The sequence below is a fragment of the Thalassophryne amazonica genome, chromosome 17, assembly GCF_902500255.1.
Source record: "Thalassophryne amazonica chromosome 17, fThaAma1.1, whole genome shotgun sequence".
Classification (NCBI taxonomy): Eukaryota; Metazoa; Chordata; class Actinopteri; order Batrachoidiformes; family Batrachoididae; genus Thalassophryne; species Thalassophryne amazonica.
The window spans coordinates 50,890,935-50,906,962 of NC_047119.1; the positions used below are offsets into that span (position 1 = coordinate 50,890,935).

At 48.1% G+C, this 16,028-nt stretch overlaps 1 protein-coding gene across 1 annotated transcript in view; it reads right to left on the reverse strand.

The window, feature by feature from the left end:
- Positions 1–16,028, reverse strand: part of si:ch211-196i2.1 (collagen alpha-2(V) chain) — a 184,442-nt gene that overhangs the window by 88,331 nt on the left and 80,083 nt on the right. The window contains exons 15-19 of the mRNA XM_034191797.1: positions 13,946–13,999; positions 11,772–11,816; positions 11,555–11,608; positions 864–908; positions 730–783 (exon numbers count right to left, since the gene is read on the reverse strand). Coding sequence (XP_034047688.1) covers positions 730–783; positions 864–908; positions 11,555–11,608; positions 11,772–11,816; positions 13,946–13,999 — 252 coding nt within the window. The remainder of the gene's footprint in view (positions 1–729; positions 784–863; positions 909–11,554; positions 11,609–11,771; positions 11,817–13,945; positions 14,000–16,028) is intronic.

Genomic DNA, 16,028 nt, shown 5'->3' on the forward strand with positions numbered 1-16,028 from the left:
ATTAAAGAACCACATGACAGGACCACTGCATTGGAAAAGAAAGGCAGAAAGTCAATGCACATCATACATGATAATATTTAAAATTTTGATGACTTATTGTTGAGGGACCACATATAGTGGCAAAAGGTATAGATGTATACATAGCAGCAGGATGAAAGATGTAAGCTGGGACAGTGTACACTGAGGCACAACCAAGTGTCAGAAATCGTGTACAGGAACATCTGTGCCACATACGGATTAGAAGCCCCCAAGTACCGATGGGAGACTTCACCAAAGGTGGTCGAGAACAACAGGGCTGAGGTCCTGTGGGACTTCAAATTCCAGACAGACAAGCAGATGCTGGCAAACCAACTAGACATAGTTGTGGTTGACAAGGGAAAGACACCAGAGGCAACATCAGAAAGAAAGAGCACAAGAAAATCGAAAAGCACCAAGAACTGAAGGAGCAACTGGAACAAAAGTGGAAGGTAAAATCCAAAGTGGTCCCACAGGTAATAGGAGCACTAGGAGCTGTAACCCCCAAACTGGAAGAGTGGCTCCAGCAGATTACAGGCACAACATTGGAGGTCACCATCCAGGAGATACTGCACCAAACCTTCAAACTCCCAGGCCTCTGGTAGAAGACCTGAGCTTGAGGAACATGTATCGACTAAAAATATCTTTAAAATCCTACAAAAGTTTGACGTGGGCTGAAAACAAGTCAGCAGCTGTTGCTTGAACAGTACTCACTTGGGGTCCTCTAAGTCCTGGAGGTCCTATCTGACCCTCTAAACCTGTAGGACCCTGGTGGGAAAAAAAAACAGTAAATTCTATGTCAAGCTTGATCTCAAAGCTTTTCCAGTCAGCAGCCACACAAAATGTACCTGTGGACCTTTGGGTCCGACCCTACCAGCAGGCCCCAAGTCACCCTGGAAGAAAAAGCAAATAAAAGATATATACAACAATATAATAATATATTCATTATATCCAAGTTACTTCCCTGACTCACTGTGCGTTACTATTGTTTTTGTACTATTGTTGTATTGTGTATTTTGTATTGCGATCACAGCTTTACAACAGGTGTCGCGTCGAGATGCAGGGGGGTTCTGAACTGTCCACTTTCAGTGAGCTGCTACATAGAGCCACATCCACTGTGCAGCTCAGCTCCGAGTTAAAGAACAGTCATCTCTCAAAGCATGGTGGCGCTCAGAGCTATAGTTTTACAAAGACATTTTTCGCTTTTTTTTTTCTTTAAAACTCTGTGCCACTCTGTGTGTGTCCTCGTTAAAAACAGCTGATACGCGATGATACTAAGGCTTTTTTTTAACCACCCAAATGCACCCAAGTCTCTTTCTGAGGATGATATGGCGCAAAAAAACAAACAATAAAACAAACAAACAAACAAAAAAATGTTGATCAAACCTTACCTGTCAATCTGGTCATGTTTTCTGCATAAATAAATGTTATCCATTCTTCTGATCAGATTGCAAGTCAGGGATGAATCCATGCAGGGATGGGGTGTGGTGGTGGTGGGGGTCATGACTCCCCACACCAGCCCGAGATTAAAGGTTCAATTTTGAAGACATTTTTTCTTACTACTTAATAAAAACAATAATAATTTCAACAACTAAAATGTTTAGAAAGACTTTCAAATGTTGGAAAGAATTTAATAGTTACATTTAGAAACAACAGGTTAGAAATGGTACGTTTTATTGTTACAGTGCTATCAACATTTAAATATGAGGTCAAGAAAAATGTCTTTATTTTATTTTTTATTAAACAAGTATTTATGTTCATTGAAGTCAAGAAAGGGTGACTATAAAGTGAGTATTGGCAAAAGGAGTTATCATTTTCATGTTGAGGTGGCGGGGGGTGTTGTCGGCAGCTACTGAAAGTAACTAAAAAAGTAACTAGTAATCTAACTTAGTTACTTTTAAAACTGAGCAATCAGTAAAGTTACTTTATCAAGGAGTATCAGTAATTGGACTACTTTTCAAAGTAACTGTAGCAACGCTATATATGCCTCGCTGGAGAAGTGTTCCGGGCACATCCCACTGGGAGGAGGCCCCGGGGAAGACCCAGGACACGCTGGAGGGACTACATCTCTCGGCTGGCTTGGGAATGCCTTTGGGTTCCCCCGGAGGAGCTGGGGGAGGTGTGTGTGGATCGGGAGGTCTGGGCGGCTTTGCTTGAGCTGCTGCCCCCGCGACCCGACTCCGGATAAAGCGGAAGAAAATGGATGGATGGATGGATGGATATACACTCAACAAAAATATAAACGCAACACTTTTGGTTTTGCTCCCATTTTGTATGAGATGAACTCAAAGATATAAAACTTTTTCCACATACACAATATCACCATTTCCCTCAAATATTGTTCACAAACCAGTCTAAATCTGTGATAGTGAGCACTTCTCCTTTGCTGAGATAATCCATCCCACCTCACAGGTGTGCCATATTAAGATGCTGATTAGACACCATGATTAGTGCACAGGTGTGCCTTAGACTGTCCACAATAAAAGGCCACTCTGAAAGGTGCAGTTTTATCACACAGCACAATGCCACAGATGTCGCAAGATTTGAGGGAGCGTGCAATTGGCATGCTGACAACAGGAATGTCAACCAGAGCTGTTGCTCGTGTATTGAATGTTCATTTCTCTACCATAAGCCGTCTCCAAAGGCGTGTCAGAGAATTTGGCAGTACATCCAACCAGCCTCACAACCGCAGACCACGTGTAACCACACCAGCCCAGGACCTCCACATCCAGCATGTTCACCTCCAAGATCGTCTGAGACCAGCCACTCGGACAGCTGCTGAAACAATCGGTTTGCATAACCAAAGAATTTCTGCACAAACTCTCAGAAACCGTCTCAGGGAAGCTCATTTGCATGCTCGTCGTCCTCATCGGGGTCTCGACCTGACTCCAGTTCGTCGTTGTAACCGACTTGAGTGGGCAAATGCTCACATTCGCTGGCGTTTGGCACGTTGGAGAGGTGTTCTCTTCACGAATGAATCCCGGTTCACACTGTCCAGGGCAGATGGCAGACAGCGTGTGTGGTGTCGTGTGGGTGAGCAGTTTTCTGATGTCAATGTTGTGGATCAAGTGGCCCATGGTGGCGGTGGGGTTATGGTATGGGCAGGCGTCTGTTATGGATGAAGAACACAGGTGCATTTTATTGATGGCATATTGAATGCACAGAGATACCGTGACGAGATCCTGAGGCCCATTGTTGTGCCATACATCCAAGAACATCACCTCATGTTGCAGCAGGATAATGCACGGCCCCATGTTGCAAGGATCTGTACACAATTCTTGGAAGCTGAAAATGTCCCAGTTCTTGCATGGCCGGCATACTCACTGGACATGTCACCCATTGAGCATGTTTGGGATGCCCTGGACCGGCGTATACGACAGCGTGTACCAGTTCCTGCCAATATCCAGCAACTTCGCACAGCCATTGAAGAGGAGTGGACCAACATTCCACAGGCCACAATTGACAACCTGATCAACTCTATGTGAAGGAGATGTGTTGCACTGCATGAGGCAAATGGTGGTCACACCAGATACTGACTGGTATCCCCCCCCAATAAAACAAAACTGCACCTTTCAGAGTGGCCTTTTATTGTGGACAGTCTAAGGCACACCTGTGCACTAATCATGGTGTCTAATCAGCATCCTGATATGGCACACCTGTGAGGTGGGATGGATTATCTCAGCAAAGGAGAAGTGCTCACTATCACAGATTTAGACTGGTTTGTGAACAATATTTGAGGGAAATGGTGATATTGTGTAGGTGGAAAAAGTTTTAGATCTTTGAGTTCATCTCATACAAAATGGGAGCAAAACCAAAAGTGTTGTGTTTATATTTTTGTTGTGTGTATATATATATATATATATATATATATATATATATACATATATATACACACACACAAGAGCTGTCAATAAAGTATAGGTCCTTTTTATTTTTTTCAAAAACTATATGGATTTCATTCATATGTTTTTACGTCAGACATGCTTGAACCCTCGTGCGCATGCGTGAGTTTTTCCACGCCTGTCGGTGACGTCATTCGCCTGTGAGCACTCCTTGTGGGAGGAGTCGTCCAGCCCCTTGTCGGAATTCCTTTGTCTGAGAAGTTGCTGAGAGACTGGCGCTTTGTTTGATCAAACTTTTTTCTAAACCTGTGAGACACATCGAAGTGGACACGGTTCGAAAAATTAAGCTGGTTTTCGGTGAAAATTTTAACGGCTGATGAGAGATTTTGAGGTGATACTGTCGCTTTAAGGACTTCCTGTTGGGAAGGTGTCGTAGCACGGACCCACAACAGGGGGCGCAAAGGAACGGACAATGAATAAGCCAATAAGTAACAATTTAATGTTGTGACAACACACAACTAAACACACAAAATATATATAGTCAATTAACACCAGGTGACGTGTGGGCAGGCTCGAAGATAGAAGACCCCCGACAAGAGATGAGCCGCGTCCCACACGGCTTCCACCACCAACGGCCTGAAGAACACCGGAGCCGCCAAGTCCCGAGTCCCCAGGTGGCCTCTGTCTTCGGCTGTCGACCCTGGTACTGCTGGCAGAAAACAAGACAGGATGGATGAGTGTGAAGTCGCACACTCGGTAATCCACAGTCTGCACTCAGTTAGGAGGGAGCACCTCCACCTCCAATCACACACTCGTGCAGCTCCTGTTTAACCACTTATCTTGGTTTGGGGTGTGAGGCGAAGCCGTCGCTGATCACACCAAACGCCAATCCCACAGATAAGGCAAAACACCACAGGATAACGGCTGCAAAAGAAGTTCAGATTATTACTCAACGTTCGAGTCAGCAGAGAAAATTACCTTTTCGGTAGTTGATTTCTCGGCGGGGAGGTGGAGTTGCAGTCCGGCTTATAAGTGGTGTAGATGAGTGACAGCTGGTGCGATGAGTGACAGCTGTCACTTCTTCTGGGTCTGGCGCCCTCTCGTGCTTGGAGTCCGCACTCCAAGCAGGGCGCCCTCTGGTGGTGGTGGGCCAGCAGTACCTCCTCTTCAGTGGCCCACATAACAGGACCCCCCCCTCAACGGGCGCCTCCTGGCGCCCGACCTGGCTTGTCCGGGTGTCTCTTGTAGAAATCGGGCAGGAGGGCCGGGTCCAGGATGAAGCTCCTCTTCACCCAGGAGCGTTCTTCAGGTCCATACCCCTCCCAGTCCACCAGATATTGGAACCCCCGGCCCTTACGACGGATGTCCAGGAGCCTGCGGACTGTCCAAGCAGGCTCCCCGTCGATGAGCCGGGCAGGAGACGGCGTAGGTCCAGGTGCACAGAGGGGCGAGGTGTGGTGTGGCTTGAGGCGGGACACATGGAACACAGGGTGGATCCGCAGTGAAGCTGGGAGTTGGAGCTTCACTGCGGACGGGTTGATGATTTTGAGGATTTTGAATGGTCCTATGTATCTGTCTTTCAACTTGGGGGAGTCCACACAGACAGGGATGTCCTTTGTCGAAAGCCACACCTCCTGCCCGGGCTGGTATGTGGGGGCCGGGGAACGCTGGCGGTCCACATGGGTCTTGGCCCTCGTCCGGGCCTTTAACAGGGCAGAGCGGGCGGTCCGCCACACCCGGCGGCACCTCCTGAGGTGGGCCTGGACCGAGGGCACACTGACCTCTCCCTCCACTAGCGGGAATAATGGGGGCTGGTACCCCAAACATGCCTCAAAAGGGGAGAGGCCGGTAGCAGACGAGACTTGGCTGTTATGGGCATACTCGATCCAGGCCAGATGGTGACTCCAGTCCGCCGGGAGCGCGGAGGTGACGCAGCGAAGGGCCTGCTCCAACTCCTGGTTAGCCCGCTCTGCCTGGCCGTTTGTCTGGGGGTGATACCCGGACGAGAGGCTCACGGTGGCCCCCAGCTCCTTACAGAAACTCCTCCAAAATTGCGAAGAGAACTGGGGACCACGATCTGATACGATGTCCGATGGTATCCCATGCAGCCGCATGACGTAGTGGACCAGGAGGTCTGCCATCTCCTGGGCCATCGGGAGGTTTGGGAGGGCCACGAAGTGGGCCGCCTTGGAGAACCGGTCCACTATCGTGAGAATGATGGTGTTGCCCTGGGACGGCGGGAGGCCCGTGATGAAGTCCAGGCCGATGTGAGACCAGAGGCGGTGAGGCACCGGCAGGGATTGGACAAGTCCCGAGGTCTTCCGATGGTCTGCCTTGCCCCTGGCGCAGATGGTACAGGCCTGGACGTAGTCCCGAACATCGGTTTCCAGTGACGCCCACCAGAAGCGCTGCTGGACCACTGCCACGGTCCTACGCACTCCGGGATGACAGGAGAGCTTGGATCCGTGACAGAAGTCCAATACGGCAGCTCTGGCCTCTGGTGGGACGTACATTCTGTTCTTGGGGCCGGTCCCTGGGTCTGGGCTCCTTGCCAGGGCCTCCCGGATGGTCTTCTCCACGTCCCAGGTGAGGGAGGCCACGACAGTGGACTCGGGGATGATGGTCTCGGTGGGGTTCGACAGCCCCGCCTTGGCTTCTTCTTGGTGCACCCGGGACAACGCATCCGATTTTTGGTTTTTGGTCCTGGGGTGGTACGTGATCCGGAAGTCAAAGCGCCCGAAGAACAGAGACCAGCGGGCTTGCCTGGGGTTCAGCCGCTTGGCGGTCCGGATGTACTCCAGGTTCCGATGGTCCATGAAAACCGTGAAAGGCAACGACGCCCCCTCCAGCAGGTGTCTCCACTCTTCAAGAGCCTCCTTCACCGCGAGGAGCTCCCGATTGCCGACGTCATAGTTCTGTTCAGCTGGGGTCAACCTGCGGGAAAAATAGGCACAAGGATGGAGAACCTTATCAGCCTCCACGCTCTGGGACAGCACGGCTCCTATCTCTGAGTCAGAGGCGTCCACTTCCACTATGTACTGGCGATCAGGATCAGGCTGCACCAGAACTGCTGCAGTCGAGAACCAGCGTTTCAACTCCTTGAACGCGGCTTCGCACCGATCCGACCAGGTGAAGGGGACCTTGGTGGAGGTCAGGGCAGTCAGGGGGCTAACTACCTGACTGTAGCCTTTAATGAACCTCCTGTAGAAATTTGCAAAGCCGAGGAACTGCTGTAGTTTCCTGCGGCTTGTTGGTTGGGGCCAATCTCTCACCACCGCAACCTTGGCCGGATCAGGGGCAACGGAGTTGGAGGAGATGATGAACCCCAGGAAGGACAAAGAAGTGTGGTGGAACTCGCACTTCTCGCCCTTCACAAACAGCCGGTTGTCCAACAACCGCTGTAGGACCTGACGTACATGCTGGACATGGGTCTCAGGGTCCGGGGAAAAGATGAGTATATCATCCAGATATACGAAGATGAACCGATGCAGGAAGCCCCGCAAGACGTCATTTACCAAAGCTTGGAACGTCGCGGGGGCGTTAGTGAGGCCGAACGGCATGACCAGGTACTCAAAGTGACCTAACGGGGTGTTAAATGCCGTCTTCCACTCGTCTCCCTTCCGGATCCGAACCAGGTGGTACGCGTTTCTAAGATCCAATTTTGTGAAAATTTGGGCTCCATGCAGGGGTGTGAACACTGAATCCAACAGAGGTAACGGGTATCGGTTGCGAACCGTGATTTCGTTCAGCCCTCTGTAATCAATGCATGGACGGAGTCCGCCGTCCTTTTTGCCCACAAAAAAGAAACCAGCACCCATCGGGGAGGTGGAGTTCCGGATCAGCCCGGCAGCTAAAGAGTCCCGGATGTAGGTCTCCATTGATTCGCGTTCCGGACGTGAGAGGTTGTACAACCTACTGGACGGGTACTCAGCGCCCGGGACCAAATCGATGGCACAATCGTACGGTCGGTGCGGGGGAAGAGTGAGCATCAGATCTTTGCTGAAGACGTCAGCGAGATCGTGGTACTCCTTTGGCACCGCCGATAGATTGGGGGGGACTTTAACCTCCTCATTAGCCGTCATGCCGGGAGGAACCGAGGATCCTAAACACTCCCGGTGGCAGGTTTCGCTCCACTGCGTCACAACCCCGGACGGCCAATCTATCCGGGGATTGTGCTTCACCATCCATGGAAATCCCAAAATCACTCGGGAGGTAGAAGGTGTTACATGGAACACGATCTCCTCCCTGTGATTTCCAGACACAACCAAGGTCACAGGCTGTGTCTGATGTGCGATTAACGGAAGCAGGGTGCCATCTAGTGCTCGCACCTGCAATGGTGACGGCAGAGCCACCAGGGGGAGCCCTACTTCCTTTGCCCATCTGCTATCCAGCAGATTTCCTTCCGACCCCATGTCTACCAGTGCTGGGACATGAAGGGTTAGATCCCCACAAAGGATCGTTACTGGGATTCGTGCAGATTTGCGGGGTTTCCCCGCGTGCGTGTTATGGCCCACCCTTAGCCCAGTTTCTAAGGACGGGCGTTGTAGTTTTGACCGTTTGGGGCAGTCCTTCTGCATATGCTCACAAGAGCCGCAGACAAAACACTCCCCGCGGGCCAGCCTCCTTTGTCTGATGTTTGTCTTTACTTTGGCCCTGCTCGTGTCCATAGCCTCCTCAGCAGGGGGAGCTGTAGCCACACGGAGCTCTCTGGCAGTGAAGCGTGGGGACGACGTCACCCTTTCGGAACCGGAAGGGGGAGGGACGGCTCGTGCCCGGTCACGCCCCCCGGCCTGCTCCCGACGATGCTCATTCAAACGGTTGTCTAAGCGTATAACCAAATCGACAAGCCCGTCAAAATCCCGCGGTTCCTCCTTAGCCAGCAGGTGGTCCTTCAGGACCGGAGACAGTCCATTTACGAAGGCAGCGCGGAGCGCAACGTTAATCCAGCCGGACCTCGCGCCCACGATGCAGAAGTCGACTGCATACTCGGCTGCGCTGCGACGCCCCTGTCTCATTGACAGCAGCACGCTCGAAGCGGTCTCGCCTCTGTTGGGATGGTCAAAAACTTGTTTGAACTCCCGTACAAACCCAGCATAAGACGTTAGGAGCCGTGAATTCTGCTTCCAAAGTGCCGTAGCCCAGGCGCGTGCCTCTCCTCGAAGCAGATTAATAACATAAGCCACCCGGCTGGCGTCTGACTCGTAGATGACACGACGCTGTGAAAAGACGAGCGAACACTGCATGAGGAAGTCTGCGCACGTCTCAACACAGCCTCCGTACGGTTCCGGAGGGCTTATGTATGCTTCAGGGGACGGTGGGGGGGGTCGTTGAACGACCAGTGGAACGTCTGTTACGGGCCCAGGACCAGCAAGAGGAGTGGCTGCAGCAGCGCCCTGATCGCGCGCTTCCACCCTGGCTGTGAGAGCCTCCACCCTCCGGTTAAGGAGAACATTCTGCTCGGTCACCAAATCCAGCCGAGCCGTGAAGGCGGTTAAAATCTGCTGCAGCTCACTCAACACACCTCCTGCTGACGCCTGCGCTCCTGGCTCTTCCATTGGCTGTTCAAGCTCGGGTTGACGCCCCTCGGAATCCATGACGAATGGCCGAGATATCCTGTTGGGAAGGTGTCGTAGCACGGACCCACAACAGGGGGCGCAAAGGAACGGACAATGAATAAGCCAATAAGTAACAATTTAATGTTGTGACAACACACAACTAAACACACAAAATATATATAGTCAATTAACACCAGGTGACATGTGGGCAGGTTCGAAGATAGAAGACCCCCGACGAGAGATGTCCCACACGGCTTCCACCACCAACGGCCTGAAGAACACCGGAGCCGCCAAGTCCCGAGTCCCCAGGTGGCCTCTGTCTTCGGCTGTCGACCCTGGTACTGCTGGCAGAAAACAAGACAGGATGGATGAGTGTGAAATCGCACACTCAGTAATCCACAGTCTGCACTCAGTTAGGAGGGAGCACCTCCACCTCCAATCACACACTCGTGCAGCTCCTGTTTAACCACTTATCTTGGTTTGGGGTGTGAGGCGAAGCCGTCGCTGATCACACCAAACGCCAATCCCACAGATAAGGCAAAACACCACAGGATAACGGCTGCAAAAGAAGTTCAAATTATTACTCAACGTTCGAGTCAGCAGAGAAAATTACCTCTTCGGTAGTTGATTTCTCGGCGGGGAGGTGGAGTTGCAGTCCGGCTTATATAGTGGTGTAGATGAGTGACAGCTGGTGCGATGAGTGACAGCCGTCACTTCTTCTGGGTCTGGCGCCCTCTCGTGCTTGGAGCCCGCACTCCAAGCAGGGCGCCCTCTGGTGGTGGTGGGCCAGCAGTACCTCCTCTTCAGCGGCCCACATAACACTTCCCACGGTGCGAGACGTCGCGCAGCGCTCTCAGGCGCCGTCGTCAGCCTGTTTCAAGCTGAAAAAGTCCACATTTCAGGCTCTATTGTTCCAGGACGTCGTGAGAGAACAGAGAAGTTTCAGAAGAAGTCGGTTTCAGCATTTTGTCCGGATATTCCACTGTTAAAGGAGATTTTTTAAATGAAAGATGTGCGGACGGGTCCGCGCATCGGGACGCAGCCAGCGCGGTGCGGCAGCACAGGAAAAACACCTCCGTGTTGATAACCATTTGTAAAATCCAGGCGGCTTTTGATGGCTTTCAGTGGAGTGAGTATATGAGAAATTGTTTAACAGCTGGACATGTTCCAACTTGTCCTTAAGGCTTCCAACAGAGGTGTTTTTCCTGTGGCGGAGCGTCGTGGCGGCTGCGAGCCGACGCTGCAATCCGTCCGCACGTCTTTCATTAAAAAAGTCTCCTTTAACAGTGAAATATCCAGATAAAATGCTGAAACCGACTTCTTCTGAAACTTCTCTGTTCTCTCACGACGTCCTGGATCAATAGAGCCTGAAATGTGGAGGTTTTCAGCTTGAAACAGGCTGACGACGGCGCCTGAGAGCGCTGCGCGACGTCTCGCACCGTGGGAAGTCCTTAAAGCGACAGTATCATCTCAAAATCTCTCATCAGCCGTTAAAATTTTCACCGAAAACCAGCTTAATTTTTCGAACCGTGTCCACTTCGATGTGTCTCACAGGTTTAGAAAAAATTTTGATCAAACAAAGCGCCAGTCTCTCAGCAACTTCTCAGACAAAGGAATTCCGACAAGGGGCTGGACGATTCCTCCCACAAGGAGTGCTCACAGGCGAATGACGTCACCGACAGGCATGGAAAAACTCACGCATGCGCACGAGGGTTCAAGCATGTCTGACGTAAAAACATGAATGAAATCCATATAGTTTTTGAAAAAAATAAAAAGGATCTATACTTTATTGACAGACCTCGTATATATATATATATATATATATGAGGTCTGTTAGAAAAGTATCAGACCTTTTTATGTTTTGCAAAAACCTGATGGATTTGAATCACGTGTGCTTGCATGAGCAAACCTTGAACCTTTGTGCGCATGCGTGAACTTTTTCACGCCTGTCGATTGCATCATTTTCTGGTAAGTAGCCTTTGTGTGAGGACATGTGTTGTGCGCTCGACGAATTTTCATTGCAAGGAAAAAGACGGAACGACTGGAGCAGCGCCGCATCAAATTTTGCCAGAAAATGGGCGACAGCGAGGTGGACGCTTGAGTTCCATAAGGAGGTATTTGGAGGTTTGATTTGTGTCTCACCCTTGAACCGTTGACGCCTTGAACCCCGACCTGCCCAGTGAGACCCGGCGCACCCTGAAACAGACAACAATCACAACCAACATGAACAATCAACCCTTCACCTAGAAGATTATTAGTCTCAGTTCATTTGTATGTTAGGAACAGTTTTATGAATTTTGTAAAAGTGTTGCTTACTATAACAGGAAAAAAAAGATTAAATTAAAAGTAATAAGTTTACCGTTGGCCCTGGCAGGCCGGGTGGCCCATCCAGTCCATTATTCCCCTGGTAACAGAACATTAATCATTTTTTTTTGCATCAGAAAAGACCACCTTAGGGTATCAAATACACTCACTGATGCAAAGGAACATGCAGCAGCAATGCAGGAAAAAACCCATCAGCTCAATGAACAATGATCACACACAACAACAGGAAGAGAGACGACGACCGAGATTTGTAAGAGTCCAGTTATCAGACAGAACACCCGGAGGCCGCCTTTAGGCGCCATCAACGGCCTTGCTTGTCCATTCTGGAGGGTGGAGGGGCCCAGCCCTGAACAGTTCACTGTAGTCAACAACAGAGCTGGAGAAGCTAAGGGCGGGGGAAGACGAGGGGAGTGAGGCATGAGCGTTGTTCTTCTCCAGGAGGTTTTTATCACAGTGGCCTTGAAGTGCAGCTATGTTTTGGGAAGCCGAATGAAAATCCAGATTAGCAGACGCCTGAAAGATTCCACAGTCTGAGACAGAGTGGCTTCCAATACATTTGAATTAGGAGAGGAGATGTGGTCATTACTGACGATCAATGCGGTTTTCCAGTGCAGCCATCCTACCGGAGATGGTATCCAACGCGCAGTTAACACCCGCCGACTGAGCTGACACTGCCCTTCCAATTGAATCAATCATGTGGGGCAGCCTGGACGGGCCAATTATTGCCGCTTCCACTTTCTTAATTTTCCGGTAAACCAGCAGTATGCCCGCTCCACACAGCAGGAACCCAGTCACCACCATGCCAAATATATACACATCTTCGACGTCCTCCACAGACACCGTGTAAAGGCACATGATCTGCCATTTCCTCCAACTGTCCATCACGTAACCCATCACATGTGTCCCGGCAGGACAGGTCGGGTCCTCCGCTCTCGAGTGTCTTGTAGAAAAAATAGTGTCAATTGCGTTCAGAGACCACTTTAACAGATCCATTTTTGCTGTTTCCAGAAGAGCAAAGCTGGCAGCCTCACAGACAGACAACACACCACAGAAGCAGGAAAGATAAGGAGGGAGGGAGAAGAGAAAAATGCAACCGTCTCGGCCGAGAGCAGATTGTACATATGTAACAACAGTGTTTGAACGGAAAGAAATGCTTTTTTATTAATTACAATTTTGTTTTTATGGCCATAACCATTATTATTATTATTGTTGTTGTTGTTATTATTTTATGTTATTAGTATTAAGACGATTATCACCATATTTTTTAACTGAAAACATTGTAAATACCTGGTTGGCAAACTTCCTAGATATGCACAAATGTTTCATGAATATTTTTAATGAACTACTCTCTACAGCTTTCATGCTAGGAAGATCACAGTGACCTAATTTTATGTCTCAGAGGTAGAGGCCTGTTAAAGATCCCTACAGGCCTGAAATGAGTCCTGTACCTCTTTCCATTTTGAAACATACCACCCTGCTAATGTATAAGGATGTACGACGACGTATGATGCCGCACGATGGACGATACATGATCAAATAAGCTCAGTACAGCTTTGCACTAGTTGCAGTAGCCATTCTCTACAGCTTAACAATGTCCAATCTTGATCACTGGCCCCCTACATAATAACCATATGATCGTATTGTCATATGAATAGCAAAATATACACTGTATTATAACCATACAAACACCCTTTTAAAAAAAGCAGGATACAGGGCTAAAATCAAATGTCTCCCGCTTTGACATGACTTAATATAACCTAAAGAGTCCCTGGACAAAGTCTGGCACTTTTGCAAAAAAGTGCACGATTCTATCCCTTAACTGCTGGACTAGCTAAAGTGTGTTGCACCACATTGCGCCACTGCTGTGGAGAAAAAAATAAAAACCACACACCATAAAATTTGCACCGCAATTGAATGTCTTGTAAATTTTTTGTATTGTCCCTCTTATCAAGCGGACAATACAAGTATGAACCTCCTGTTCCTCTGTAGATGACCCATAGTCATAGACACACAGTCATGAAATGACATGAATGAAATAGTACTTCACAGAACATAATCATCATTGGTATTTTCATTTCTCACGTAAGATATTTTTAGCACATCACCTGTCTCATTGAAAAATTACACTACAGAGCACAGTTTACTTTAAAAAACAAAACATAAAATAATTCTTTCTCCCGTAAACTGTCAAATGGTTGCATTACTCACATCAGGCCCACGGGGACCCTCAACCCCGTAGCCCCCTCGGATCCCCTGAGGTCCCTGCAGACAAGAATCATAAAGTACGTTAATAAAATCACATTATCTTCTTTGTTAGCTAGGTTTAAATGTCTGGTTCAGGTGCTAAACATGTTCAACTTCAGCTCGTGTGCTATGTACAGTAGCTGTGCAGCCTAAGTTCACTCTCATTTTTAATCAAGTTAAACTAAAGAGAATGAAAACAATCAAATAAGACGAAAACTAAAAGAACATTTACATCAGATAAAAAACCCGAATGACTGTGTGTACAGGATTTACTGTAATCCCAACAGGGATAAGTGAGAATGTATGTTTCTGAGATTCAGTTGAACTTGCCCTTTAATAAACCAGCTTAGTTTGCTTCTGATTAGAGCTTGTGGACCAGTAATTACCACAAAGTCTGACATGGATGCATGTTTTGTTCTTATTTCACAGCAGATGGACGGGCCAAGTTAACATTAACAGTTTTAAAAATCACATTCAGCTCAGCAAGGTTTCTGTTTGATTGTTTGTTCTCTGACTCTTCCCAGGTCCTTTGTCTGATTTCTGACAAACTTAGTACATGGTCAACCCTGGAAGTGCCCTTAAAGGGTTAGTTTTGGCAAAGGTCACAATCATTTTAGTCAAAGACCAAAATTTAGGGCTTTTTTGCCCCCATTTAGACCAAATGTGGCAGGTGGATTCAGAAACCACATAAGCAAGTTCAAATTTGCCCAATAACAGTTATTGACATTAAGCTCAATGTCATGTCTCTCTGTTTGTTCGACTACTCTTCCAATTTCCTTTGGCTGATTTCTACCAAACTAGGTAGAAATAAAGAGCGACCCTGGAATTGTCCTAAAAGGGTTCATTTTGGCAAAGTCAAAGTCACTGAGTTCAAGGTCAAGGAATTCTCCCATCAAAGTCAACCAAATATCAAGATGAAGATCAAGGCCACTAGGGTAAAATCCAAGAAATTAAATTTTCCGTCCAATCTGGACCAAACCAGACACGCATGTGTAGATAGAATCCTGAACTACCTTGGCAAGGCCAGTCATTAAGGTGAAAGTCAAGGTAACTGAGGCAATTAATTTTATTTTGAACTGAATTTGAGGCAACCCTTGTCCTGCCAAGGTCAACTGAAGGTCAACCATTCAAGTGAAGCTCAAGGTCATTGGGGCCAAGTTCAAGGAATGTGATTTTCTACCAGATCTAGACTGAACCAGACCCACATGTATTGGTGAATTCAAGATTTGACCTGGCAAGGTCAGTCAACGGTTATTCAATGGTACAAGGTCAATGGAGTCAAAAGTTAGCTTTCCACCACACAATGACTTATATTGTTTACCAGGAAAATCTACCCAAAACAAGGTGACTACATCCACACTGATGAAAAACTTGCCCCACCCATTTGCCATATCCATTGGCAACTGCACGCCCACAGGCATTATTGCAAAGTTTTGTGAAAATCTATGGTGCACTGGTATCATTTCTTGTAGCAGGAGCATTGTAGAGAACTGGACTTGACTGGTGGTGCATCAACAACCCTATGAGTAACCATTGTCACATACAGTATAATGCATGAAGGAACCAAAGACTTCTTGAACACCCAAGTTCAACCAAAAAGAATAAACAAACAGATGCTTAAAGATACTTACTGGTGGGCCAGGAGGACCAGGTGGACCTTGTATACCAGTATGACCCTGAACATGAAGATAATATAATTAGTATTGCATTCCATTCAGTAGTGTTGAGTTCTTTGACACATCTTTCAAAATTAAAACAACATATCTGCTAGTTTCAAGACAATTGTCAACCACAAAAACAGTGCAAGGAAGAATTAAGAAGAAAATAAATGAAAATGGAACAGTGTATAAAACAAAGAGTTAAGAAAAACAGTGAATGCAATTCCAAAATAATACTTTTTTTTATTATCTTGGGAGTCCTGGAACTTGAAGTCCAAAAGATCTTACACATACAGTACGCACAAAAAATACTGCATTATCATCTACAGCCACAAGCTGGCACCATCTACATATGTCACAAGCTACTCCTGTATACTGATATCAGTAAA